The following is a 26,919-nucleotide window of genomic DNA, read 5'->3' as shown; positions in this document are numbered from 1 at the left end:
GTGTGGATTTTCCAGATAAGCTGTTCATAACATAAAAGTGACACATTAAGTCAGCAGCAACAAAAAAAGAGGGATCTGTTGACTCACAAACCAGATGAGTATAAATGAGAAATATAATAACCCAGTCCAAAAATAGCAACTATCTGGTCAACAAAATAATTACCCTCTTTCTAATCCACAAAGAGGGCCTCTTCTGATTGGTGACTTTCCCCAATTAATTTTTCAAAATGAGCTTCTCAAGTCCAGCAACCGTGACCAAGAGATTGGCTGGTTTCCAACAAACAGCCTGAAGAAGTGGCATTCTGTCTGTCCAGTGGATTTTCTGAACAATAAATGTTACAAATACTTTAAGCAATTGAAAATGTCATTTTTATTTTCAAATGAACTGACAATTGTTTAGCAACTACATGAATATATCCAAAAGATGGAATCCTTGCATGAGCAACTTATCGTCCATGATAGCTTTGTTTCGTTTCTGTCTATATACATATTTATATATACATATTTCAAATAAGTCTCACATTACTTTAGGTAGAGTTAACTCATGATGCAAGCCTTTTCCTTTGGATTGGCAAACAAGTAAAATAGAAAAGGTTATAACCTTCACAATTGACCACATTTCCATGATAAACCAATTCACATTCCAACAAAAGTTTTTCTCAAAAACATTACAAAAAAGCAAAGAACAACTGGATGGGGGAAAACAGTCAAAAAGCACAAAATGAAAGCCTTGAAAGGATATGAAGCAAAAAAATACTCTGTACAATAAAAAGCACAATCAACTATGCCCAGTTCAAAAGTTTGTTCCTGAATCAGCGGATAAGGGGTAGGCTTGGCCATTACTGGTGAGTACTAGATTGTCACCCTGCGAGCCATTTTTAAGCAGTCATAGAGAATCAACTAGCTAATCGGTCATAAGTGTCCATCAATCTGGAAAGTTGAAAGGGACGAACAGCATCATATGCCGTTTTGAAATAACACCAAAACTAATTTCCAGTTATGAGTTGACCCATCTGCTAAGCACTCCCGACTGGTTCTCTGGGGTGTGTGGTTTTTGGAGTGGTGTTGTGAGTGGGGTGGGGGGGGTGGGAGGGGTCAGATACCAGAGACCACCTGGCTGTTGTAGTCGGTGGACTCCATCTTGAGAATGTAGGGGATGATGCTGTCTATCTGCACATTGCCAATGAGGCCCGCAAAGAAAAGCTCCTCCGTAACGGTGGCACTCATGAGACGCAGAGCCGGGAGACGCAGAAGCAGCTTGGATAACCTGGAGAGGAGCAAAACGTTTAATAAGTCTGGGCAAAGGCAGATCCCTGCACGCCAACACACCAAAAAGTGTGCTAGTAACGGACATTATTTATGAATTCAACACACCAAACATCATTTCTCAACTCAAGTAGTAAAATAGGTCATGGCTTGCCTGTCACCAGTTTTGAGAAGTGCTGGTGTAGCCTAGATAATGACAAAATATTGTGGTGGTGAAAGATACCAACCGATAGGAGTCCTCTGGGTAGGTCCTGGTGACATAATCTTGAAGCTCCATGAAGGCCTTCTCCTGGAACCTCTCAATCTGCAGGGTATTGTCAATACCTGGGTGGTCTGTAGGAAAACACAAAACCATTAGCCATGGTTGAATTACGAGAAACATTCAGTCCAATGATGAGTCATGATCATGGCCAGAGTTGCAGCATTCTAACTATTTAAGGAACTCGGATGTTTTCTAAAGAACCCATGAAAGTTCCTTTTCCTCACTTACCGGGGCTAAAAAGGACAATGGCTTTGAGGTAGGCATATTCATAAGCATCTGGGGATAGCTTGGACATGCTGTTACAAAACTCCTGCATCCGCCAGATGTGCTCCATCACAAGTTTAACTCGCTCTGGGGACAGCTTCTCTGTAAGGGACAGACAAAGACAACAGAGTGCATTTGTAGAAGCCTTAAGAACATAAGGTGTATATAAGCAGTACAGTTTGGCTGACATGCTACCTTCTTGTAAGCTGGTCTGCAGGTGATTGATGATGGCGGCCAGGATGGTGGCGACATTCATGACGTTGGAGCACTGGGCCAATCCCAGGGCAAACAGCTCATTCCAGCATGCCTTCATCAGGTTTATGTCATTATCTTGGCCACTGAGGAAGAAGAACGAGTGAGTCTGCAGCTCTGATTAAAAAAAAAAAACAAGGGAAAGTGAGCGTGTGAGAGTAGTACTCACCCCAGGGCCTGAAAGGCAGGTATAGAGCGTGCCCAGTGCATAGAGAGGAAGAGCAGTCGTGAAGCTGACTCGCAGATGTAGTTCACATTGAGGTACTCAGGCATGGGTAAAGGCATCATAAGCTACAGATGGGGAAAAAAAAGGGGAGTTAAAATGGAATTACAGTGGGTTTTGTGCTACGTTTTTCAGACATTTGGGCAGTTATCCATTTCTTCTTCACAAACATAAGAGCCATTTTGTGGAAAGGAAAGGTTTGAGTCTGAATGCTCCTTACCTTGAAGGGCACATGGCTGTCTGAGAGCAAGGGTCCCTCCAGCTCCACCACAGGGCCCGACTGGTCCCCTGACATCAGCTGCATGGTGGCCTCTAGGGAGTCGCCCGCTGAACCGTCCCCAGGGTTCAGGGCCTTGGCCAGGGTGTCAAACGCTCTGTGGGGGCACACGACACCCTTTGGTAAGAACTCACACCCAGAGGCCGACTTTACATCTGCTAACGTCAACCCAATTAAGAGACGCACACACCCCTCTCCTGTCCTGTGACTTGGAACTACACCACCATGCAGGTGCAGATCATTAACAATCATTGTTGATCAATCATTAAAATCCTATTTTAGGAAAACTGTAGTACTGAACTGGTAGAAACCTGATGAACTATTACCCTTCTAGTACACTCAATTTGCACGTTGATGCTAACAAGGAGGGGGGGGGGGGGGTCTTCTCCCCTGTGAGAACAATTCAAATAAAAACACAATTCACACAATCTAGTCAACTAGATCTGGCATTTGAAGGGAACTGGTTCTCCTAAAACATATCTTAGACACACTTGGGTAAGAACACACTGATGACTATTAATATAACATACACATATGCTTTTCAGGATGAACCGGATGTGACTGAGTCACTATTTCAGAAGGGCTATCCACGCTAGAGGATCACTGGTTAAGGAGACACACTTATCCACAGATCACAAAGCACTGACTATTTAGCGGTAATGGTTGAAGCGCTTTTTTAAAAGTGGTCAGATATTATTCAAATCAAAACAATGAATGTCTGAGACTAGCATTCCAAATAGTCAAATAGCAACCTTACAGATGTATTGGATACAGCTGTTTTTTTTTATAGCTACGTCTGAACTACACTCCCAGGGTCAAATTTAATTAGGTCCTTAACAACAGAGGCAGGAAGCACATGGCCCTGGAAAAATGTAATTTACCTCATGATACACAGAAAACAACCCCAGGACAACCTTTATGGTACACACGCAAACATAAGCATCAAACGTGCAGCCATCAGTTTTTATGTCTCCGCTGCCATTATTCAATGTTGTAATACTCCCAACTCATTTCATCCTGGGGACGTTCTTACCGAGTGATATCACTTGCAGTTTGTTCATCTGCTTGGAGATCTGTCATGGAACTGTCCCCGTTGCTGAGGGTCTCTCCCATCATGTCGTTGTTGCCCTCGGCAACCTCCCTGGCCTTGTTCAGGTGGGCGAGAGATGTGACTACATTAGCCAGAGTGCTTAGGTCACCCTGGCACGGATCGTTCTGAGGGAGGGAGGGACAAGACAGGAGAGGGGTCAGAAGACACTGTAATGTACCAATCTTCTCTTCATCTTAAAATATTATAGCCAGGTAATCATGGAGTCATTATTTAATGAGGGGACTTTTACATGAGGTTACTAAGAATGACCTAACAGGACTACCATAAGAAAGACGTTGGGCTATTCAGATGCACAGGGCCTAAGTTCCATAGCTGCTTATACCGTTTCAGGAGAGGCTGGAATCAAAACAGTGTTCTCCATCTTGGGGAAAGGCTGCTGAATGTTCAGCAGCATGCTCGACTCCAGCAAACTCGTTGACCTGCAGAACCAGGATAACGCCATCTCAATCTACCCCTCTCGAGTAAGGTTTTTCCAAAAGAAAAGGTGATTAAAACTTGTGTCCCAGAGTTCAGCTGTACCTGGCAGTCTCCTTGTCGGTCACAAATGTGGGTGTGGCGGCCAGAGGGCTGCACAGGTTCTTACGAATGTAGATCTTCTCAGTGGAGGCAGCGCAGTTGACCGACTTCTCTCTGGACACCTCAACAGGCTTCCGCTCACACTGCACAGCTGGTAAGAAGCAACAACAGGACCATAAGTGTGTCATAGTAAGAGGACCAAGCAGGAAATACTTCATTCTAATTCCACTTAGTTACTGCTAGTTATGTACCCTTAGAAATAGTTGGTCCTCATATTTAAATTTAAGATTCCTATATGTTTAATGTATGTACCTTCCTACCAAAGCAAATTCCTTGTCTGTACAAACTTTCATGGCGAATAAAACCCATTGTGATTCTGATTCTGTAAAAACGTAGACTTTTTCTAAAATGACAACCTTTTCCAAAGTGTTTCTGATACTCACAATCCTGTTTCATGCCCAGGGCCATGCAGCGCTGCAGCCTGCAGTACTGGCAGCGGTTGCGATGGTGCTTGTTGATAACACACTCTCCAGAGCCTCTGCACGTGTACACCAAGTTTTTCCTAATACTGCGCTTGAAGAACCCCTTGCAGCCCTCACAGCTTACTGCACCGTAATGGCGTCCTGGAATGAAGAAAGGGGAAAAAATAGGTCACAATGAGCTTGGTGTGTTTGTGTGTGTGTGCGTGCGTGTGCGTAAAATAGTTTATAAGAAAGACATCTTAAGGTGGAAGCGCTGCTGTTTCTCACCCCTACCTGAGGCCTTGTCTCCACACACAACACAGTACTCCACCACCGGCTTCACCATAGCCTGGTCAGATCCTTCAGTCACAAACTGCCGCCCCCAAAAAAGAAACAAAACGACAAAGCAAACGAGAACACTTAGAAATGTTCATAAAACAAACATACTGGATAGACTGGTACTGTCTGTATGCTTTTACTGTGTACACAGTTTATACAAACGTATATACAGTAGGTATATATGTATTACATTCAAGAAGGCTTATTTGTAGCCAATGTCTATAAATAACCATCTTAATCCTTGGGTGTCAAATTAAATCCATGTGTGCGAAATTTCAGTTGCATCCTAGCACTTTCAAATGCAATATCGCAAAGGGCATTTGAAATACCACAAGAAATGAAACCAAACCATGCGAGAGGGGGGGAGGTACATTTAGTCATTTAGCAGACGCTCTTATCCAGAGCGACTTACAGTAAGTACAGGGACACTCTCCCCGAGGCAAGTAGGGTGAAGTGCCTTGCCCAAGGACACAATGTAATTTGGCACAGCTGGAAATCGAACCAACAACCTTCTGATTAATAGCCCAACTCCCTAACCACTCAGCCATATGTCCCCTGAAAACTAGGTGGGGTGGAGAAATCATGACACTAGGATGACAAAGAATAAGAGGACTAGTTGTTACCTGTATCTGTTGTCCTCCCAGGTCAGGTGAGGTGAACAGCAGCTGATTGACCCCTGAGCCATCTGGGGAAGCAAGGATGACTTTTCCAGACGGGGACTCCTGTTTGGCCAGTATCACCTTTCCACCTGAGGAGTAGTCGGCATTGGCCAGAATGTACTGCTGCTTTCCTGGGGAGGTCTGTTCCAGGGCGGTCACTATCTGGATCTTCTGTCCAGTCTGCTGATCTGTCACAATCTACAGGAAAACAGAGGAAGAGTAAAGGATAAGAGATGGCTAAAGGAAAATGAGGGACAAACCAAGCAGAGATACAGAACTGCCTGGAAAAACAATGACCAATCTTATAATTTTTTCTTGTTGATACATTTACAAAATGGGGACACTGTAGAATGCAATCCCAAAGCTGTAAAGTGGTTGTTCACCAATGGCTCATTATTCTCCATGGTAATGCGACATTACCTGTATTCGGTGTCCTAGGGCCATGCCACCATCTGCTGATACCAGTTGAATCCTCTGGCCATCCATGCTGACTTAGATTTTCTTCAGCTGCTCTTCACATTAAAACCCCCATGAGTCTCATGAAACTGTGGCAAAAAACTGCTTCAATCAAATGGCCGAATTTTTTCATGTGATCAAACAATATATCGTTATGATAAAGGGAAATGCATTCAACACAGGCATCATCAATTAGGTAAACAAATGATCTATCAGTATGTGGCAAAATACCTAAGGGTTATTTTTTTGATTGCTTAAAAAACACAACGACATAGGGCATCGACGTAGGAAAAACGGAAGGATTAGCTACATTTGAAGGATTTTCATATGTATTTGAAAAGTTCTGCATTGAGCTTTATTGAATCAAATGGGAAACCTTAGGTGTAGTCAACGTATACAGCTTGTAGCCAGCTTCCAGCTAGCTAGTTAAATTAAGTCTATGTTGCATTGCCAGACGTGCGGCCTATGCTAGCTTGCTAGCGTGTGGATGTGCGCTGACCATGTTTTATCAACAGAACAAAACCCATGCCTACTACAGCTTGCTAGTAACAAGGTTTACAATCACAACGTGGTTGTAATGACAACATAAACAAGCTCTTGTCTAGTAGCTATTTAAAATCGATACGGAAGATAAAGGTATTTCTTTTCCTGTGGGTGAAAGGTCAACATTGAAGGGTTAAAGCATGCTAGGGTTCAGGGCCCACACAAACACGCAGAGAGAATGAAGTGGCGGGACGTAGTTGTTCTCATTGCAAAAAATGAAAACTCTTTAGGAACGAAGCCCCGATTTATTCCGTTTTAATCTTGTTGCTGATCGGAATCATAAGCGTCATGGACAGTCGTTCGTCTTTTCTTACGACTACATTTCTTTTAAGGAAGTTGAATCGGATTCGACCATCGCACAAATGTGTATGGTATGGGTGGCTAGCCAGCCTGCCAAGCTAGTACGGCTAGCGCCAAGCTAACGAACGTTAGCAGAAACGTTATAATCGCCAGCATAATATACAAGTTAATGCAACATCAGCAATTATACAGACATGAGAAATATATTCAAATTCGCGCTAAATTGAGGATGTGTTTACCTTTGTTTAGAAATTTTAATCTTGGGTTGGGATCCGGAAGGATGAGCTAGCTAGCCACCCAGCGCTATTAGCTTTAAGCTAGCTTGTTATGGCTGCATCCCTTCCTCTGCAGCAACGTATTCGCCTCATATGACAGACCCGACCAATACGTCAATCGAAGGTAGTATTCGTGTGCAAGCCCGTTTGCCTTACCTGTTATAATGCTATTTGATCAGACGTTAGTGGGATGGGTGATCAAATAAATAATATTTTCAGTCGATTGCTGCAGTTTGAGAGAGGGTCAGAGTTCGTGACCTTTTCCTCAAAACACTTTGTTGCACATGCGCAATTAGTCGTTGGCTTCTGACTATTAAGGTCTCGTGAAATGTAAATCGAAGTAGTAGGCCACAAAAAGTCCCAGTTAATTAACAAAAATTAACGTATACACCCGACGATATAACATTTTGCTATAAAAATGTTTTGTCAGTGAAATCCCCGACAAATTATTTCCATTGTTCCATCTGGATCTGAATCGCACGGTGCAGGGGTATTTTCAGACTGTGACTAAAACTGAGTTGGTAAAACATTTATTACATAGGCACGCTGTGCAATACACATCACACCAGTAAATATAAAATAGATTTGCACCAATGTAAAATAACATTTACACTAAAATAGCATTACTTTAATCTATAAGCAAGCACTTTAGCTGACAATGTGTGTGCAATATGTTTATCCTTTCTAAAATGGCTACTGTCAGTGAGAAAATAAATGCAACCAAACGGAGGTGTTAACCAGTGTGTAATACCTCAAATCTTTACAGATTCAGAAGTGTCTTAAAATGGATATTGAATACAAATCATGTGTGATCAAGGGTGACTTGTTCATGTGTGTTTTTTCTTTTCTTCTGAGAGCACAATTACCTACATACTAAATTAGGACTTTACATCAATATTAAAAGCAAGATAGCCTAAAAACAAACAAATCATGTGTACTGATGAATGTAACTAATCGGAAATATTAATGTATACATAAAGTTAAAAAATGATGTGTGAATCTAATTTCAGTTTCTCTTACCATAACCCTGTGAATTGGTCATTCAAAAGTTGTGAATTGTCAAAAAGAAACTTGAACAATTGCTAACCTCAGTAAATGTTATGTGATAGTAACAATTACACAATTTTCCCTGACTTAACATTCATTGTACAGTAATGTGTAGATTGGGGCAATTCCCCCAGATACATATTTACAGTTCCTAGTCCCCTTGAAATGTTGAACTGTTACTCAATGCTCCTTCATTTAGTGCATGTGTAATACATCTGCACATTGTCTCTTACTTAGGTCCCCCATGCTATATTTACACAAACTATAACTTTGGCACCAGTGCTTTATGGCTAAATTAGGCTTATGGTAACAATCAAATGTGTCGTTCATTTCTGAACAGTCCTTCATTTGGTTGGATATCTATGCCAATGTATTCACACTGTTATTAATTACATCAAACCAGTCTCCACTTCTGTGATTAAGTCATATCCTAATCTATTCACATTCAGATATAATTAATTACTATGCAAATTCTGCAGGGTTGTAGAAAGAGGATCAGAGCACTGAGGCTTCTTTGAATGCATCTTTCCATCTGCCAAACAACAGAGAAGTGCAAAACCACATTGTTAAATCTGCCATCAAATCAGAGTGACGGTTAATAAAATGTTTTCAGAGGAGCGTACTAAATATCTCAGACAATTTAAGGAAAGGAATGAACTTGTGTTGATACATGACAAAATGAGTGACATGCATATCATGCTGTACCTTTGAGTTGTTTGGGGGTCATCTGCTTTGAAAATGTAGTAGAGTGTGTTTTTATGGTAGAGCTTGAACTGGAGCTTATGAATAAACTCTTCTTTCAGTATAAAACCAAGCAGCGGCTGGCTTTCCAATGCTGCCACATCCTGAAAAACAAGGAGCACAAGATAGACCATGTATGTTGATTATAAGCCATCAGCTTTTTCAATTTAATTTGCCATTTGATTGCATTACTGTATAACAACATGTAAACATACCTTTAACATATCAGTACATGAAAATAACTGACTACTATAGATTGTCCATCTTACCTCACTGGCAGCATATGTGTACAGAACCTTGTTCTTGATGACAAACCAGAGCCTCTTCCCCTGCTTCTTGTTGCCCTTTGACCTCTGCAGGTATCCACTCATGGAGGAGTTGTCTGTATTTGCTGTCACCTAAAAACAACGTTTTAATGTTTTAATAAAAACACATCTGAATCATTCTCTCCTTGGACTATGGTGTGCTATAGTCACCTCTTTGAGGGCAGCAGGAATCTTTTTCTGTTTCCTAGAGAAGGCAAAAGAGGACTTTCCCACAGGGGAAAGTAACATTGTATGGTCCCCTAGAGACAAAGGTGTCACAGGTCATTAAAAAAATGGTGGCATTTGAGTAATTTTATGTTGGTGTATCTGATGTGGTTTTATAGGCAACAATATCAAGTCTTATTTCTATGTATAGTATCAGGGCTTAGATGGACGCCCCAGAAAAAGCCTTACGTCTCTGCTCCTGAAGGACGAAGATACACTGGTCACACACTCGAGCCAGCTGGTTCTTTCGGTATTCCAGACAGTGTTTGTTGGTGGAACAAGCTTGGCACACCACCTAGCAATATTACATGAAAAATGAAGAAAACATTGCGTGTTGTGGTACGTTAGTAACTTGTTAAAGAAAAGCAGAAATAAATGAAATTAGCATGTCTCAAAAGTACTTCAACCCACCTTTCCACAAGCACGACAGTGGTGTCGTCTCCAGGTGAGGGTGAATTCGCAGGTGCAGATCATACACATTGTGGCCCTCAGGTCTGGGATCCAGATAGGTGCTGTGGAGCCCAATGGTGACCCACTGCCAATGTGCTGTGTCTCTACCTGAACATAGGAGCCATTCTGCAGTCAGTTCTCACTCGCATATTACTTTGTATGAGGAAGCATTCCATTTGTTTTGCTGTAAGCAAGAATGCCATTAGTTCAGCGGTTTCATTACCTCCTCCAAGCTTTTACTGGATATGAAGGTGATCTTCTTCCTTGTGTAGTCATCAATAGCTGTGGAGATGGCTTCCAACCAGCCATCTCTCTCTGTGGCAGAACTAGAAGAAATAAGAAAACACCAGCTGTCAGTGTATGCCAAGTTGGACAATAAATGTCTGTATATACTCCATGAGAAGCTTGCACTATAACATTTTTACCAAACGCTGTCAGATGTAAATGTTCAAGTACTTTTTTGAAGTACTTGATGAAGTTGCAGTGTATTGTTTCGAAGGAGTAATAAAGCAAACAACCTGTAACTGGTTCATACCTGGCAGATAGTATAAAGGAACGTTCTACGCTCTCTATGTTCAGCTCGTTCTGATAGGCCTCTTGACTGGGCTTGCTCACCTGTAAGTACAGGACAATATTTACATTTTGAAAATGGGTGTGTGAAACATGTAATTCTTTGTGGGTTAGGAAACAACACAAACAGCTCCCACCTTCATTCCAGCCAGAGAGAGCATGTTGTTGAGTTTATACTGGCCAGACTGGACAGAGGTGGTGTATAGTAACGCGTCATTGAACTGGATTAAGAGAGGTCCAACCATCCAGTTAGTATCACTCTTTACAACCATTTAGAAGTAAGATTTTAAAATGACCTCTTTATCAAATGTAATTGCAAGAATACATATGTAGACAGCAGTAAGATCAAACCACAGTTTAGTAGGGGCTTACCAGAAAGAACATTCTAGGCTGCATAACCTTCCTGGACAGCTTCATCAGGATTCCCTCCTTCAGGAACACCTGAAATTCATGACAGATGAGAAGGAAGAACCAAGCTATCAAATTCCCCAAGCTGTGGCCTGCTGGGCAGTGTCCTACCCTCCCAGGCTGGACGATCTCATGGTGGCCATTCAAACTGCACTGCAACTGGATCAGCTTCTGGAAGTTATCCTGAAGAAGAAAATACATGGGGTTCTGATAGCATGTAGGTACATTAGACAGCTTTACAGGAGTTATGAAGTTGGTGAACTTGGAAGTAACAGAAGTCGTCTCTCACCCCCTGTTTCATGATGTCATTAGCATGATTAGCCACCTCCTTCACTATGCCCAGAGCCGCTGTGAGGAAAATGTATAAATATATTTTTCTTTTGCATAGGTGTGGTGTCTGCTTATTTTCAACTCAGGCACTATAAATACTATTGTAAGGTTTTAAAATGAAACATCTTCGATAGTGAAATGTTATTTGGGCAGGTGCTTTACTCGTATTGGTTTTACCTTGTGTGTCTTTGTAATCGGCTGAGTCAGGGGCCAAGTTCTTCAGGTAGTCTGAAATCACACACCATTTTAAAGACAATTGACTGATACAAGAGCAGTAAATTGGTAGCATAACAGTGTAAGTGACTGGTATTGTGTAGTAAATTCTTGGAATGTAATCTCACACAGTAAATCCTAAATACAGGACCCCAAAGGTGCTTATGTAATGGAATTACTTAAGAATGACGTTCGAGACATTCTTCACATTTTGCCACCACAAGGTCCATCCATCAACCATGGGATTCTAATCTTGTTATGTCACCAAATCAGATTTGTTCCGGACTTCAAAATCACATTAGATGTGGCTAGTGAAAAGATTCATGCAGGTGTTTGTACTTTACAAGCCACTAGATGGTGCTGTCATCCCTTTCATACCCAATGCTAAACATTTCTAACGACTACCATGTGGAGGGTGGAGGAGGTTGAAGAGAAAGTGGCTCCACCTGTGAGCAGAAGTTGATACTGGGGGATCCTCTGAACCGGCTTCAGAAGGTAATGCCTCAGAGCCAGGTTGGCACAGCGAGGACTAGCCTGAGACAAAGAACAACATTGGAACTTCAGAACATGTAACGCACAAACAGATACAAAGTGACATACCAAAACCAAAGAATGACAAATGACAAATTCTCAAAAAGAAACACAAAATACAGACGCGAAAACACACCCATAAGACAATGCCATACAGAAAGAAAACTGGTTGGCCTAGTTACCTCAAACTCCCGCACCAGTCCAGCAAACGCAGAGTTTTTCTTACTCTGCTCATCCAGTAGGGCCACATTCTTGTCAAACTCCCGGATATATGTAGAGTACATCTTCAGATAGGGCCCCTTCTTCACAAATATGTCAGCCAGTCGATCATGTTCATTCCTACACAACAAGGACAGATATAAGAGCACTTATGTTTTACTGTATCATACAGTTGGAATTTTAAAAAAGTACAGTATGTAGAGGGTGGGTATACCAACAAACAATAAGGAAGTGGTCAGGAATGCTAGGTGTGTTGTGCAAGCTTGTGGGTTATGAAAGGTAATTTCCATAAGCGTTCCATTTAAGATTATGGGTTATGAATGCTGACTGACTGGTTCCGGTTACCATTTAGCCACTCTTTCCTTCAGCTCTCTGAGCAGGTCTTGGTTCAACTCATACAGCTGGGGGAGGTAGTAAAGGATCTGGTTCAGAACCCTCTCCTCAATCACAGGCTTCCCAGTTTGACGAGAGGCCTCGACCACCGCATGCCGAAAGTCCTACAGGAACATAAATAAACATCAAGCTAGAGAAACATGTAATACTAATACATAATGGATGGACTCAGAAGATAGGAACATAGGTTTCAGAACGCAGTTCTGGAGAACTTGATTTTCAAAAACTAAAAGAACTCAAAGTGTTTGGAGAACAGTAAACCACACTAAGTTTGGTACTTTCAAGTGGCCTTGGATGTGGGAGGGTGAGCTGTTTGTGAACCCTGACCACGTATTAAGCTGTCTTACAGAAGCAGTTTATGGAACACCTAAACCCAGTCCTTAACAGAAGAGCGGGGACATCCCAGGGGTGCCTGGGGAAGCAGTTTCTGCCTTTCCTTTCTGATGATGAGAAGGTATTCAGTGGTTTATTGGGCACAGGGCAGGCAGAGAAACTGCTTGCAGCACAGCTCCGGTCAGAGGGCCCTGGGGGGAGCTCTTGTGGTTTATGTGGTCTCCTCTTTCTGTACAGCAGACAGCCTCCTATCCCAAAACAGAACCCTCTCACCATACAACAGCAACAGAGAAGTAACAGATTTTGTCTTTTGGTTTTTATCAACTTCCGCACACAGTAAGACATGAGGGCTTGTGACTCAGTACTGTTCCATCTGCAGATCCAGTCACACAGCCATCCTCTGCTTCCTCTTCTGCCTACTCACTCCATCTATCAGCAGACCTGACCTTCAGATATCTGTGTGAGTATATATATGTACATATACCCATCAGCACCTTAGTTATGAGTACCCTACTGTATTTGTGTTTCTCCATCCACCTTATTATATATGTATACACAGCAAAGGAACCAGGCTCCACACCAACAATGTTAGCTTTAGTCAACAAAAAAAACATTTTCATTTGGTTGACAGACTGGTGATATACGCGAATCAAAACTGCAACTATATTCGGCTGAAGCTATGGCAGGTCTCCGGTAGGATTCGAGTCAGACAAACACGTTGATATGTTGGACCACTGTCAGATCATACAACCCCCCTAGGACAACCATGAGGAATGTGAGCCTCTCTGATGCGAGCGAGGGGCGTATGGTTCCAAAAGTGTGTCAGCCCCACACGGGGTGTGCCCCAGTAGCTTGCCTAATCTAACACACATGTTCTCATTAGATAGAAAACATACAGTACAGCACCATACCAAACACGTTTGTCAGTGTTTTTCAAGCTGTTTTGATACATGCATGAAAACAGTACAGATGTTCCAAAAAATGTCTGGATACTTACGATGTGGAGCAGCTTCAGGACATCAACAAACCTTAAAGACAGTAATCAGAGGCAAGTTAACAATCCAGAGACAAGTTAACAGTGATAAACAACAGGTGAAGTAGGTCAAATTGTTTAGATACTCACACGTGTTCAGAGCTCATAATCTCATGAGCAATGTGGACTATCTTGCTCTTCTTGGGTACATTGTAAACCTGACACCAATGGAAACACTATTTTTAATCAATCACAAAAACCAGACACTAGCTAACGAGACTTGATCTACAGTTATTGTGGAGTATTCGATTGTGTACAGTGACATGGAAGTTGCTGGAATCTCATTTTGGAGCTACGTTATCTGACCGTGTTCCTTACCTCACTCTCCCCAGGCTGCTCCGGGTCTCCTTTACTGGAAATGGAGCTGTTGTCATCTTCATTCTCCTCCTCATCCGAGCTGTGGACCATATCCTCATCTGAGTGGTCATCAGATACATCGATACAGGCACTGTCGAGGCAGGACATTAGAATCAAGACTGAAGACAACAGCTGGAGATGGATTATGCTCACTCACACACACACACACACCTACCTAACGGGACGAAGAGTTTAAAAGAAATAAGAAAACATAGGGCTAGGGTGTGTTGCAGAGGAAGGTGAGAGAGGAAGGGGTTTTATAGTCAAACGCCTGACTAAGCATATGATTAGGGTGTGTCTTTCTTTAAGGATCCATCCGTGTGTATTCCAACATTTCCTGCAGAGCACTGCAAAAGGACTCACAGGAAAAAGAGCTCTTGACAGACTGACGGCCGGAAAACTCCCTTATGACACTCCCTCTAACACCAACCCTGGTGGGGCCCAATTCCCAAACAGCCACTTTGCCTATTCCCTGGCCCCTACTGACTGAATTGTGTAGAATACATGTGAGAAACACTATGAATCCAGCAAAGCAAACTATTGTACTTCTTTTGGAGGGCCAGTCAACATGAAACATGTGATTGCTGCTCTGTTTCAAGCCTAGATGGCTGAAACACTAAGCCGTTCAAGGCAAAGAACCATGTTACACAAACAGTAATCCTCAGATTTAAATTCAGTCTTATCCAGTGATCACTCCAGTTACTGACCATACACCATAAATGTATGCTACTCTCCTCTGTCACTCTGAGTCACAAACAAGTATGGTAGGTAACAGAGAGAGAGAAGGAGAACAGAGACAGACATGGACATTCATATAGAAGCGGTTGCATTAAGATGCAGTACTGGGAAACCAGGCAGTGTCAATCTACGTCAATAAATAGAACTACTCATGCCATACATACTTGCCCTTTGAATCAAATGTGAGACAATCATTTCCTGTCAACAACGTAATGGTTTTCATTGTGTAAACATTTAAGGTATTCTTTGAATGTGTGTGTGGCCATAAAAAGACAATACCTCTTAGTTTCTCTGTGTGGCTGTTGCTGTTGATTGTACTTGTCCAAGGGCATATAGGGCTCCTGTTCCTCATATATGTTCTCGTCATCATACATGTAGTTCTTTCCGGCAGGAAATGCCACAGGTGACGACACTGCACTGCCTACGGCTGGGTTGATGTACTCTGGGATCTCCTCATACAGGGGCACGTTTTCATATTCCACAGCCTGTTCCGCTCCGGAGCAGAACTCATCTCCGTCTACGCTCTGCTCCAAGCCAATCAGGGGACAGGAGAACTTGCGCTCGCCCCAAACCCGCACCCCGAGATTGTCCTGTAGGTCACGTGGGAGCCCGTCCACACACTGCTGTGTCTCCTCGGTTGAACCTTCCAGTGTCTTGCCTCCTTTGATTAACAGGTTGGGCAGCATCTTCACAGATAGCTTCAAGTCTAGAAGTCTCCGGAAAGAGCCTCGTTTCTGTCCCTCAGAGGGTGTGATGTCCGCAGAAGAAAAGGACTTGGCTCTCTGCTTTCCCTGGCTGGAACGAGAGGGCTTGGTTGGTGTGCCGTTTGTCTTGCCCTTGTGGAGAGCAGGTGTCTGATTAAAGACCCTTCCTGGTTTCTTCTCAGGGGGTGGGGGAAGTACCCTCATAGCTTTATTATTTAGACCACCATCTTGAGTTGTCTTAGAAAGGCTGGGTCTCCCTTCACCTTCTGCAGTCTTTTCTTCTCCGGCCTCCTCTGATAATTCCTGTTGCAGCATCCATGTTGGGGAGCTGTTTGTCTGAGGCATCTTGGGGGTCATCTTGAAAACCCCATCTTCTTCTGATATGATGCCAGTTGCCACAGTGAGGGGTAAGTGACGGCTGAGTTCCAGCTGTTTTGGTTGACTTGTCACACGTGGATGACAAATGAGATTACAGTAGACCCCCTGGTTCTCATTGCTCCCTTTCTCGTCATCCTCCTCATCTACTGAGATCTCCATTTCATGGACGCAGTCTCTCCACACCAGCTCCTCCTCCTCCATGTCCTGTGGTAGAGGCTCATGGTGAGGGGAGAAGCCCTGGGCCCTTAGAGGTCCAGACAGATAGGGTTTCTTCCTGGCAGGAGGCGCTGGCGGGGAGGATTGGTCGCTCTTCTTCTCCACTGACACCATCACCTCACTGACAGTCCCCTCCCTCTCCTCGCTGCCTTCCTCCACCCTTTCCTGCCTGGCAAGGGCGGCCTTCCTGGGTTTCCGTGGGACAGGGACAGGGAAGGGTTTCCTAGGGCCTGCTGGAACAGAGTTGGGACTGGAGATGGATGTACCAGGCATGCCAGTAGAGCTGGTGAGCTCCTCCTCTGTGTCTGACCTTGTTGAACCAGAAGGATCAATGACGTTGCCATTGGTTTTGGCCCTTTGGGTTCTGTGAGGAAGGGAGGGTTTCAACATAGGATGTAGGGTATCAATCACAGAGTTAAAGTTCTGATTGAGTGTTTTCAATTGATTATGTATGGGTGTTTCCTCTGGGTGGTTTGGCTGTTTTGGATGACAACTGATGGATTGAGAGGGAAGACAAACATCTGGTAGACGGCTAGTGTGAGGACTCTCCTTTGTCTCTCCAATGTTGTCTTTTTTGGCTTGATACCTGGGAACAGATTCCTCTGAGTGACACTTCTGCAATGTTTTCAAGTTTTTCTCTATTTTGCTCATTGTTTTCTCTGCTATGTGTGATTTCCTTAGGCACTGACAGTTCTCCTGACTACATAGACAGATGGGAATAATATAATCCCAATCGGGTTTCTTGTTCTCATGTTGTATTCCATTTTGGGAGTTCAGAAAACCTACACTTCTTGAGATCTCCGACTTCTCTTGCACCATGGTCTGATGGACTGTCTTTGATGACAGCGGTATGGACTTATCCCTGGTGGTGATTTTGTGGAGGTCCGGTTTGGGAGCCAAGGCTGGTTTGATACTCCTAGGTGTAGCGGGAGAAGCCAGGGACAGGCCATTTCGTTTGGAAGACAAGGGAGACCACCCCAGCCTTTGTGGCTGAACTGCAGGTATCTTTGGTTTGGGGGCCAACGGAGGCTTTTCTTTGCCTGAAAGGAGGGAGAAAAAACTTATAACACTTTATATACAGTAGATTATGATAGAATTTCAAGATATAAAAGTTTGAAAGATCTGCTTTACAACTCAAAAGATTAGCAAATCTTTGCAATGTATTTGTCTGTGGCAAATGACCGTATTTGAGATACTTTACAGGTTGACAGATGCTAGATTATTGAGGGTAGGGAGAGAGAATCGTTACAGCTTTAAAATACCCTTCAATATCAAGATTTTCTGCATCGTTTCAGAGCCACAGTGTTGACAGCTTCATTTCAAGCAGTCAGCACCACAATTTCTCTCCTGGGTGTTGTTCGTATATCCCATGGGTTTAGTTTGCCACACTTCTCAACAACACATTAATCCTGTAAATGTAGTCAACACTGCAGCTCTGGGACGAATGGCCCGGGACCATGAGACTGAAGGGGTTAAGAAAAATGACACAAATTGTTGGTGTATGCTTGTTTAAAAAATGCACCATACTGATTACTAAAGAAAAGTAACTGCAAAATGTACAGTACTGGAATGCCGACAGGAAAATAGATAGAAAAGAGAGGCATCCAAAAGAGAGTCATGTGTGTCCTTGTGCAAATCCACAGCTCACCAGTGTTTGTTTCCCAGCCGCTCCGCTTGGCACTGCTAGCCAAGACTAATAATCTGCAGTTCGACATGCTAAACCCGACATAATGTGACAATAGAAACCTTAAATTTATTTTATTTTAATATTTAAACCATGTCTGTTCCGTTCGTTTAAAAATCACGACACAATAGAGTACGTGCTTCATTCTTTTAAATATTCACACCGTAATAATATACACGTATACCTATATAAGTGATGTAATCTGCTAAAACCGCAATACTAAACATTGTATAATAAATCTCAACTGCATACAACCATCTGCAGTCAATCGAAAGTTTTCAACAACAATTTGTTTTTACATTGATACAGCGTCTAGTCAACTTACCTGAGCTCATGACTGTTTTGGATGCAAACTCTTTAGCTTTTCTCGTAGTTTAGATGACACCGCTGGTTTTTAGCTGACATCTCTTGACCCATGGTCAACAGTCGTCCAAATCACTATAAATCAACTATCTACTCTGTAAGGATGTTGCTATACCCGGCAGCCTTCTGATCTTGCTACAGTTGCACTCTTGGAATCAAATGATCTGATCTATGAGTTTGCGTCATTGTTCACACATCCACTAGAGGTCTCCGAGCACCACCAATAGTCTACACTGAAAAGCCCCCACTTGCCACCACAAAGGCGTCACAAGTTCCTGTAAAGTTTTATTTAGACCAATATTTGTGCTTGCCTTCAACGTGGGCTAATGCAATCAAATAACGAATAATAGTATGTCATGAAGAGTAAAGGAAATGAAATAATTAAGCTAGCATTATTTTTGAGGAAGACAAACATTTTTATCAGAAGTGATTCATCAACATTCCGCAAGATGTGATTTCCTACAAACTATTACACAACACTTAAGTCTTAAGCAACTTTGTCACTTCAGTCATAGTGTCAAAAAGCATCTCTTGCAACTTTCTAGTAAATGAGACAAGAACTGATACAGTTGTCCTGGATTACTAAACCAACATTTACGTTCCCCATTTGTAATCATGCATTGTAAAAAAAACAAAGAAACATATATTTGTATATGAATTTTTGCTATAGCCAGTGTATGCACAATTTCAGAGATCAATAATGCAAACATTCATTAAGTGTCATATTATTTTTTAAGATGTTGACATAAGCACAGACTTTTGTGATTTGTAAGCATTTTCCACGCAACATCATCAGTTGCTATATATAGACATATTGAAGCACATTGCTTAAGACAGCCAATGACATTGTGCGCAGTTATCTATTTGGTGTTAACAAATGTGTATATTTTCTCTGTCTTCCATTGACATCATCTTTGAAGAGCATAAGCAGGAGAGCAGGACCCAGCTGGATGCTGGGTGTGTTCAGGTTGGGAGGAAAGGTAGAGAGGTTGCATTCTTTTTGGCCTTTGAAACTGTGTCTTTCTTCAGGGAAGTCACAGGTCCCTGAGTGGGTTTCCTGTGACACAGATAAACAAAAGACGTTATATAAAAAAAAATGTCACAGTTTGATATGCTTAAAAGGGGGAATATTTGACCTTTGATTGCTTATTTGATATACCTCTCACAGGTTTGGGTTTCTCCTAACTGGCCTTCCAATGGAGTTATATGCGGTTCTTGAGAGAGAGATAGGTCTCCAACCACTGCCCTCTTCAACTGAGCGCTGTCAATAAAGTTCTGTTAACTACAAAACCCTTATTATAAATCGCTCATAATTTTTTTTACCAAAGAGTCTGTGTGATCCTGTACCTGAATAGGTAGTCTGAGGGCAGACTATGACCTTGTCTGTAGTCCGCCCTGGTCTTAGCAATTTGCTTGTGCAGGTTTCTCTCTGAGCAGCTGTAGCCATTGAAGATGTAGTCTGCGAAGAGCAGCCTCCCTCGGATGTACATCTGTTAATCAACACACGAGACACAGAGACTGTAAACAAAGGTGGATGGTTAACCAAAAACCAAGATACCTTTGTTTAACACTGTTTACTAATACTTAATGTACTCACATAACCTAATCAGGGATCTTGGGAGCCACAGGCCATACTTATCTTGACTTTTAATTGACTCAGCCCTTTTACTCCTGAACCAGCAGCTAATCTCCACATTTTTTCTGTAGAACACTCCGCATATTCAGGGTTTACCAGGTTTCAGAGAAATGTGTTATCCCTTTCTAAAGATCCAGGTCCGGTCTAGTCGATGCCATTTTGTAATCTTTGTGGGCCATCTCCTGGTCTCAAGTTTCTCCACAGATGAACCTGAATAACTGTCTCAGCATCATAGTGGCTGTCACCTTAAGCGAATGAGAAGACAGGCCTGCGTATGCCTAAACATTCAAGCTTATTGGCAGCATTTCAGAAATGAAGCTTCCTCTTTCCCTTTGATTTAGACCAGTGCCTCTAAATATATCACCGAGATGTGAGGGATGCGACATAACGAAGGTAGAGGTTAACAGTGTGTTGGGTGAGTTGTCACGCCTCGTCTACTCTGTTTAGCATCGATTATATTCTCCCAAACATCTTTACACAAGAGAAATACAGTCTGCAGCTGTTCCTTAGAGTGTCTTGGCTGCCACCTAGAGGGCCATTAGAATCTCAGCGAATTAAGACGGCCTGTTCTGAAAGGCATCTGCTGACCCACTGACCAGAAACATTCCAGGGGAGGCGTTGTGTCTATGTTGCAACAGGGTGGTTCCGGTCGGTCTAGCGCAGGACGTCCCTGTAGACATCTCATACCTCACAAGGCGGAACGAGTCCAGCTGACACTGAGTATGACAAGCATAATTGTTGCATTTCTATTGGGATAGTATACAAGGCTTTCTGTTCATATCAGGAATACTGTTGCAATACTGATAAGCTCATAGCTGACACAAAGCAAATTTCAAGTGCAGCAGAGCAGAATCATTAATCATAAAAAGGCAGATTGTCGATTGTTTGTGAAAGATTGTATGTCTATGCACACACTGTTTATGTTGTATTTGTGTGTATGTGTGGGAAGACCTTTGTGTGTTTGCAGCAACAAATCCAACCTGAGTGCAGGGCATGGCCCTGTTCTTATTCATCCTCTCATACAGCTGTTCCAGCAGGTCCTGATTGGCCGGCTTGGCAAGAGGCTGGCGCTGCACCCTTACACACACCACCAGGATCTGCTCGCTGTGGGGAGGCTGGCCCGAGATTAAGGCATCATACTCGAGGTCGGTCACCACAGGCATCAACCTGGTGCTGCAACGGCACAGCTTGCGGACCTCCTCCCCCTGCAACACAGCTCTCAGCTGGGCAGGACACGGGCTGATGGGGTAAGGGAGGTTGTAGGAGGGCTGGTGAATGAGAGCGGAGGTCCGTTGGTCTGGGCTCCTCAGAATCACTGAACTGAAAGTAGAAGACAAGAAAATAATTCACCATCTGAAACCTTGAGAGGGGAAGGGAACCACAAATCTTTGTGACCACGTGTGAGCTGTTGTCTGTGGTGAGGGGAGGGGGGACTTTACTCCAGTTTGACATTGCTGTGAACTCGGACTGTTCCTCCTGTCTGAGTGATGTGAAGGTGCTCCTCCGTCATCATTTTTGGAGTGAACATCCTGTTATGTCACAGATCAAATAATAAAAATTTGAATGAAATCAACTGGCATTTTGTCACTTGGTGCTTTCAAGGGTAGACCCACACACTGTATGAGAAGCAGATAATTCTACACACACTGTGTGTGTGTATTAAGCATATAGCACACAGCATGTCATGTTATGTGTGTGTGTGCGTGTGGTGTGGAGGGTGTATGTACCGTGTCAGCTTGGGGGAGGAGCTCAGGAGGAAGTCTCCAGGTGCTGAGAGGTATCTGAGGAGGGGCTGCTTCTCCTTGCTGCCCCCCTCTGGAGTCTCTGTGTTACTGTCAGCAGGGTTAAGAGTGGGTTGGGCTGCTGACTCTGCCTCCCTCTTCAGTTTGGGGTGTTTGGGGGATTCGGACATGCGCTCAATATCCGGGCACCTGATTCCTAATATAAAACCAAGGACAATAACATATGTATATGTAAAGAAACTGAAATGACGGACTGTGAACAAAACCACAGCAAAGCCAATAATTGCAATTTAGGTTTGCAAGAAGCTCTCCACACACTTATCCAGGCAGATTTAATTTTCAATTAAACTCAGGTCAATCATTTAATTGAGTTTGAACTCAATCTCAACTCAATCTCACCATCAGGTCACAAGAACTTTTGGATAACAAGTCTGAAAAAATTTTGTAGGCAGCTAGGCTTAAAGATGTATACTGAGGTTTACATAAGCCTTACCAGTGGCCACGCGGTAGAACTCTAGCCAGTCATCCAGGATGTTCTTCACTCTCCTCTGTAGTCTCCTCAGTTCCCTGGTCTCCCGCCCTCCTCTCAAGGATGAGGTCATCTTCCCCTGCCGATCCACCTCCCTGACAACCTGAAGGATCCAACATGAACACGTGGAGACATGACAGAAAAGCGTAACCAACATGGAGAAAGCAGCCCTAGCATGTGAGACAGATACATCCTTTAACCACTACTGTATTCCGTGTAAAAGTAGAGAGGGTTTTTATATCCAGTGTGATAAATAACGTGACAAGGGAGTTGAAGTGAAGGTATCGCTAGTGTACCCTCAACGATTTGAGTGTCAAGGCTTTACGTTGCATGTTGTCACTCTGGGTCTTGCCTGTCTTCCTACCCAGGGACAAGTCCTGCTTTCCAGAAGAGAGGACGTGTTCTCCAGACTGCAGGCAAGCCTGTAGAGAACAGCTCCATTCAACAATCAGATATGGCTGTTACTGACATGATTGATTACTGACTGATTATTTTGGACACATCATCTTATCGGAGCGTGTGGTGTTAATTCTGACGACATATCTGCCTTCTCACCGTTTCCATGGTTGGGAGGGTGGTGGAGAGGGAAGAGAGAGGCAGCTTGACACTTTCATTGTGCATCTTAAAGCAGAGCGTAGCCGAGGTGCCGCTGAAAAGCTTCACACATATCTGGTCAGACATCTAACAGGAGATAAAGGGGGAAATGTGCATCGGGTAAATTAATCGATTTTTCAAAATACTCTGAACTCTCCATTTGACGTAGTGGTGGTGATCAGTAACACGTGATCATGGAGGGCAGTGACTATGTTGAGGCTTGGTCTACCATGGAGATAAAAGGCAACAAGGACATGAACCAAGCTGGCTGCCACGGTGTAATCCGAGTACCTTGCAAGGGACAGTTGATCAGACCCAGTTGGTTCACCAGTCACGGCCCACATCTCCTCCTTTGTCCACTCCCCATACCCCCCCACCCCCCCTCCTCCACATCCCCACCATTTATCGCACACGGACTATCCCATGACACGGCTGCCCAGCAACTGTGACTTAGCCCTCTTCACTGGCCTTGTCAGTGAATGGTATAATTGCACAGGGATTACAGAGGTTAGGGGTAAACTCTCGGTTATCTAGGCCATTAGAAAAGGTTAGCCAGGGACAGGACCTTTAGCAAATGGTTTGCATCACTGGGAGAAAAGTGTAGAAGGACAAAGGATGTTGGGATGTTGGAAAATCTTGGAAGGCGTAAATAAATGACACCTACCACTACTTCACAAACAAGGCCCATAGCCATTCTCTGGACAATCAGAAATGACATAGTGTATGAAGTATGTACGTTTGCTTAAATAATATTAACCATATGGTTTGTCATCAGTCTGTCACCATGTTGTCAGGTTACCTGTAAGACTATCTTTTCCTTCAGTCCAGACCCTGACTGCCAGGTCCACTCCTTGGTCACAGTCCCATCAGGGTCACAGGTCAGCCCCCCATTCTGATCCCAAGCTGCTATAATACTCCCACTACACACAGAGTGATGTCACAGGAAACGTTACACATAAATAACTAAAACCGTGACTTTCGCAAACACTTCAGCATCAGTAGCTTAGCTTTACCTGGTTGGGTGATTGGCAGAGCCGTGTCCGAATGCAGTGATGCTGGCGAGAATAACTGGGCTGGCACTGTCACTGAACACATTAGTATAGAACCCTCCGCTGAGCAGCCCTGAGCTACTCTGGCACACGGCCACATGACCAGAGGGGTAGCTGGTTGGTGAGGGGTCAAGGGTCATGGGATTTGGTATAACTCAGTGGTTAGAGGTTGCATTAGGTTGCATGTTCCAATTCCCCTCAGGTGCATGATGCTTTGGATAAAAATGTCAACTAAATCAACACATTAACATGAGTTGCTGTTAACCAGCAAATGCCACAAACCAGATGGCATTTATCTGAGAGAAAAAAAGACTTTGATATACAAATAGGTAAAAGCAACGATACTAAATAAAGGAAGATCTGTCGTTGATTCTGTAGTGCAGTTTGTGCTGAGAGGGGTCGTCCTGTTTTAGCTCAGGCACTTGGGGTAGCCCGTTACACAGAGTGAGGGGAGAGACTGGCTGGACCGTGCCTCCCACCCTCCTGTTGGGAACAGCGGGCTTGTCCTTCCCATAGTACCTTAGGATAGGAGGGTTGTTGAGGCCCTGCTCCGCTTGCTTGGCGGCTTGTAGCTTACTGTAGGGGGTAAACGGCAACAGCATATGTTGATGCACTCACGACAGGAATCAGTAAAAATGGCTGGATATAAGAATGTATGCCGTAGGAGGTGGATCCATGGACCCCATCAATGTATTTTTGTAGGTTTATAAGTAAATTAACAATAAAGAAGAAACCAATGGACCCTGCCAAGCCTAAGGCCCTGTGAATCCTTTTCCCCACATCAGCCCTGTGAATAGTTCTTAATAAATACATAGGTATGTTTGCCAGCTGCAGTCTCTCCACAGCCCACTGACACAGAGTGTTCCACTGAGGCTCATCCCACGAGAGCTCCTTTGGCTGGACAAGCCAACCTGCACAATGAAATAGGTTACATCATGTGTAATAGGAACATTTACACAACACAAGACAATGTTTATAGGGAATAGGGCAAGTGTGTGGTTGAGCTATACCTTGCTCTTTGCAGACTTTTGAGGACACAGAGAAACTGATAGTTGTGGACAGGTGAGCTGCTAAAATAAAATGATTGAAAAACGATATATGAATTGCTAGGCCTATTATTTTATCCAGATCCAGTTACATTATAATTTTGGGCCAATGCCATACTTAATTAGTTAATAATTGACCAATACAATTCATAGACCTATGTGAGAACTGATTAACAGATGTAAACCGCGCCTATCCATACACAGCCATGCCTCTGTCTTCCCTTGTAAACCAACCTTAACCCTCCATACAGCCTGTAACCAAATATGTCCTCTATTAAGGTCTTCAAAGGTCAACACAAGTGACTTAAGAGGTACTTAATCTTTAATGCCAATTTTCATTACTTCTATTGGTTTTATAGACGCCAGTTAATTAAAGCTGATGGATTGTGAGATTGCGCCCTATACATGGGAGACATTTAATGCCTAATAGTCGAAGTATGCACAGGGATCCTATGCTAGGCTACTTACTTTTGTTTGCGTTGGAAACACATGTTTTCTTTCTCACGTTGTGGTCTTGAGTGTTTCTCTCAGATGCATTTTTTTCTGACATCACAGCATTCTTTTTAATCTTTTTTATGACATGTACCTCCATCTGAGGTGCATTGTCGTCTAAATGAATAGAACCCTTGGAATTTCGCAGTTTCGCAACTTTGCTCTTAACTACCGACCTTCTCATGTTAACTGCACCTGAAGTCAAATCTTTCCACGAGTAATTTAGCACATTCACGAGCCCGTGAGGAATACATCCTTGTTCGCTTCCTTCATGTTGTAAAAGAAGTTCTCCTAACTCGCTCAACAACAGAGGGGCCATGCGCTTGTATGATTCCAACAGGTTTATATCTTCCAACCCGTCCACCTGCGCGGCTTGAACGGTCTTCTCGCAAATTTCCCGTGTGTCTGCATTAGATTTGCCACATATTCCATTTTGCACTAGCAGTGTATCCTCGCTTTTTACTTCTGTTTTCTCCTTGAGATAAGCATCCTTCCCGCTATTGAATAAAAATACATAAAAATACAACTTGTAACTGAACTCAGTTTACGTATAAAAATATAGTTTCTTATTATTGTTGTACTGACAATATTCTTTTTAAATAAATAATTACTAATTTGACATTCGGTTTACCTTTTCGTGGTGGTTGCCATATGCACGCCTTCATTTATCAGATCAAAGTTTACATGAGTAAGTATAGTAGTGCGCTTCGTAAGATCTCGTCTTGTTGGCTGGAGATATACAATTGATATAACTTGCATTAAAATACAGTCACTTCAACAACACACATTTTCTGGTTACAGTAGCCTACCTGGTCGAAAAAATACAGTGGTCCACATCTCATATCTCCGCGAATTACCGATGAGGTCATCATTTGACCCAAAACAGACACACAATTCAACAGAAAGGTATTGCAAAAAAATATTGTCTTCTGACCATGTACTATATTTAGAAACAGTTCCAATAGATTAACTGATTTTCAATGTCAGACTACATAGGACACCAAATCACCAAAATGTCCCTGATCTATTCTACATGTAACCTTTATCCCTTTGGTTTGGTGAGACTTGTTGCTTGGATACTACGCTGTGCCGTCTAAAAATGCACCCATCACGCACCATAAATAATAAACTCATAGCAACAATCTGAAAAAGCTTTTCAGTGACAATGCTTATCACACTGCAATTCACTACTACTGTGTTTCTATAACTCTTGTATAGGAAAACGTGTGGCACAAATTGCATGTGTGCAGAGCGCTCAGTAATTTGAGATGCAGGTGATGAGTAGACTATTTGGATGAGAATTATGCCCAGAGAAATTAGTTGTATTTGCAACCATGCAATGGTTCCGTTTATGGAGAGAGTATAGGCTACTTAATCTTTTACATTGCA

At 43.0% G+C, this 26,919-nt stretch overlaps 3 protein-coding genes and 1 long non-coding RNA gene across 8 annotated transcripts; 1 reads left to right on the top strand and 3 right to left on the bottom strand.

Moving 5' to 3' along the window:
• Positions 1-355: 355 nt before the first annotated feature.
• On the bottom strand, positions 356-7,689 carry nr2c1 (nuclear receptor subfamily 2, group C, member 1). 4 transcript variants are annotated; one of them, XM_047034825.1, is made up of 14 exons: positions 7,361-7,689; positions 6,051-6,188; positions 5,595-5,828; positions 4,927-5,005; positions 4,615-4,794; positions 4,175-4,322; positions 3,978-4,074; positions 3,578-3,759; positions 2,488-2,641; positions 2,214-2,335; positions 1,988-2,130; positions 1,757-1,894; positions 1,494-1,599; positions 356-1,267 (listed from the first exon to the last, which is right to left on the bottom strand). In XM_047034825.1, exons 2-14 carry the CDS (start codon positions 6,114-6,116, stop codon positions 1,096-1,098), a joined length of 1,821 nt encoding a protein of 606 aa, XP_046890781.1. In that variant the 5' UTR covers positions 6,117-6,188; positions 7,361-7,689; the 3' UTR covers positions 356-1,095. The 4 variants fall into 4 exon arrangements, with proteins under 4 accessions (XP_046890781.1, XP_046890780.1, XP_046890779.1 ...); XM_047034824.1 differs by having other exon boundaries at positions 6,051-6,175; XM_047034823.1 differs by lacking the exon at positions 7,361-7,689 and adding an exon at positions 7,169-7,257 and having other exon boundaries at positions 6,051-6,175.
• On the top strand, positions 6,775-9,436 carry LOC124477186. Of its 2 annotated transcripts, XR_006957090.1 has the most exons (3): positions 6,775-7,328; positions 9,055-9,126; positions 9,352-9,436. It is a non-coding gene; the product is annotated as an uncharacterized LOC124477186 (long non-coding RNA). The 2 variants fall into 2 exon arrangements; XR_006957091.1 differs by lacking the exon at positions 6,775-7,328 and having other exon boundaries at positions 9,004-9,126.
• On the bottom strand, positions 8,048-18,631 carry LOC124477181 (FYVE, RhoGEF and PH domain-containing protein 6-like). The gene is made up of 21 exons (XM_047034821.1): positions 18,405-18,631; positions 15,377-17,435; positions 14,321-14,450; positions 14,093-14,160; positions 13,967-13,997; positions 12,589-12,740; positions 12,207-12,363; positions 11,940-12,027; positions 11,458-11,508; positions 11,240-11,298; positions 11,062-11,133; positions 10,915-10,983; positions 10,680-10,763; positions 10,508-10,587; positions 10,196-10,298; positions 9,934-10,080; positions 9,712-9,817; positions 9,469-9,557; positions 9,262-9,390; positions 8,957-9,096; positions 8,048-8,783 (listed from the first exon to the last, which is right to left on the bottom strand). Exons 1-21 carry the CDS (start codon positions 18,412-18,414, stop codon positions 8,747-8,749), a joined length of 3,861 nt encoding a protein of 1,286 aa, XP_046890777.1. The 5' UTR covers positions 18,415-18,631; the 3' UTR covers positions 8,048-8,746.
• Positions 18,401-26,672, bottom strand: LOC124477182 (uncharacterized protein C3orf20-like). Its single transcript, XM_047034822.1, has 18 exons — positions 26,340-26,672; positions 26,162-26,259; positions 25,507-26,027; positions 25,003-25,062; positions 24,804-24,903; positions 24,338-24,568; positions 23,957-24,106; positions 23,743-23,863; positions 22,905-23,030; positions 22,646-22,771; positions 22,314-22,452; positions 21,806-22,016; positions 21,518-21,607; positions 21,059-21,398; positions 20,675-20,794; positions 19,790-19,932; positions 19,602-19,703; positions 18,401-19,499 (listed from the first exon to the last, which is right to left on the bottom strand). The coding sequence occupies exons 1-18, from the start codon at positions 26,400-26,402 to the stop codon at positions 19,406-19,408; spliced, it is 2,835 nt and encodes a 944-aa protein (XP_046890778.1). The 5' UTR covers positions 26,403-26,672; the 3' UTR covers positions 18,401-19,405.
• Between the last annotated feature and the right edge of the window lie 247 nt (positions 26,673-26,919).

Source organism: Hypomesus transpacificus, chromosome 14 (assembly GCF_021917145.1).
Source record: "Hypomesus transpacificus isolate Combined female chromosome 14, fHypTra1, whole genome shotgun sequence".
Lineage (NCBI taxonomy): Eukaryota > Metazoa > Chordata > Actinopteri > Osmeriformes > Osmeridae > Hypomesus > Hypomesus transpacificus.
Note: the sequence above shows the minus strand (reverse complement) of the source record. Positions and strands in the feature narration are given on the sequence as shown.

What these genes read in the sequence shown, in the direction of transcription:
- LOC124477181 (XM_047034821.1), bottom strand. An exon ending in CCACACAGAGAAACTAAGAG is followed by an intron (nt 14,451 to 15,376) that starts GTATTGTCTTTT and finishes CTGCCTCGACAG; the next exon opens with TGCCTGTATCGATGTATCTG. An exon ending in GACCCCCAAACAACTCAAAG is followed by an intron (nt 8,784 to 8,956) that starts GTACAGCATGAT and finishes GTTGTTTGGCAG; the next exon opens with ATGGAAAGATGCATTCAAAG.
- nr2c1 (XM_047034825.1), bottom strand. Translation starts at nt 6,116, where the DNA reads ATGGATGGCCAGAGGATTCAACTGGTATCAGCAGATGGTGGCATGGCC. An exon ending in ACCGACAAGGAGACTGCCAG is followed by an intron (nt 4,075 to 4,174) that starts GTACAGCTGAAC and finishes CTGGTTCTGCAG; the next exon opens with GTCAACGAGTTTGCTGGAGT. An exon ending in ACTGCAAGTGATATCACTCG is followed by an intron (nt 2,642 to 3,577) that starts GTAAGAACGTCC and finishes GTGCCCCCACAG; the next exon opens with AGCGTTTGACACCCTGGCCA.
- LOC124477182 (XM_047034822.1), bottom strand. Translation starts at nt 26,402, where the DNA reads ATGATGACCTCATCGGTAATTCGCGGAGATATGAGATGTGGACCACTG. An exon ending in TGTTTCCAACGCAAACAAAA is followed by an intron (nt 25,063 to 25,506) that starts GTAAGTAGCCTA and finishes ATTTTATTTTAG; the next exon opens with CAGCTCACCTGTCCACAACT. An exon ending in TCTGCCAATCACCCAACCAG is followed by an intron (nt 23,864 to 23,956) that starts GTAAAGCTAAGC and finishes CTCTGTGTGTAG; the next exon opens with TGGGAGTATTATAGCAGCTT.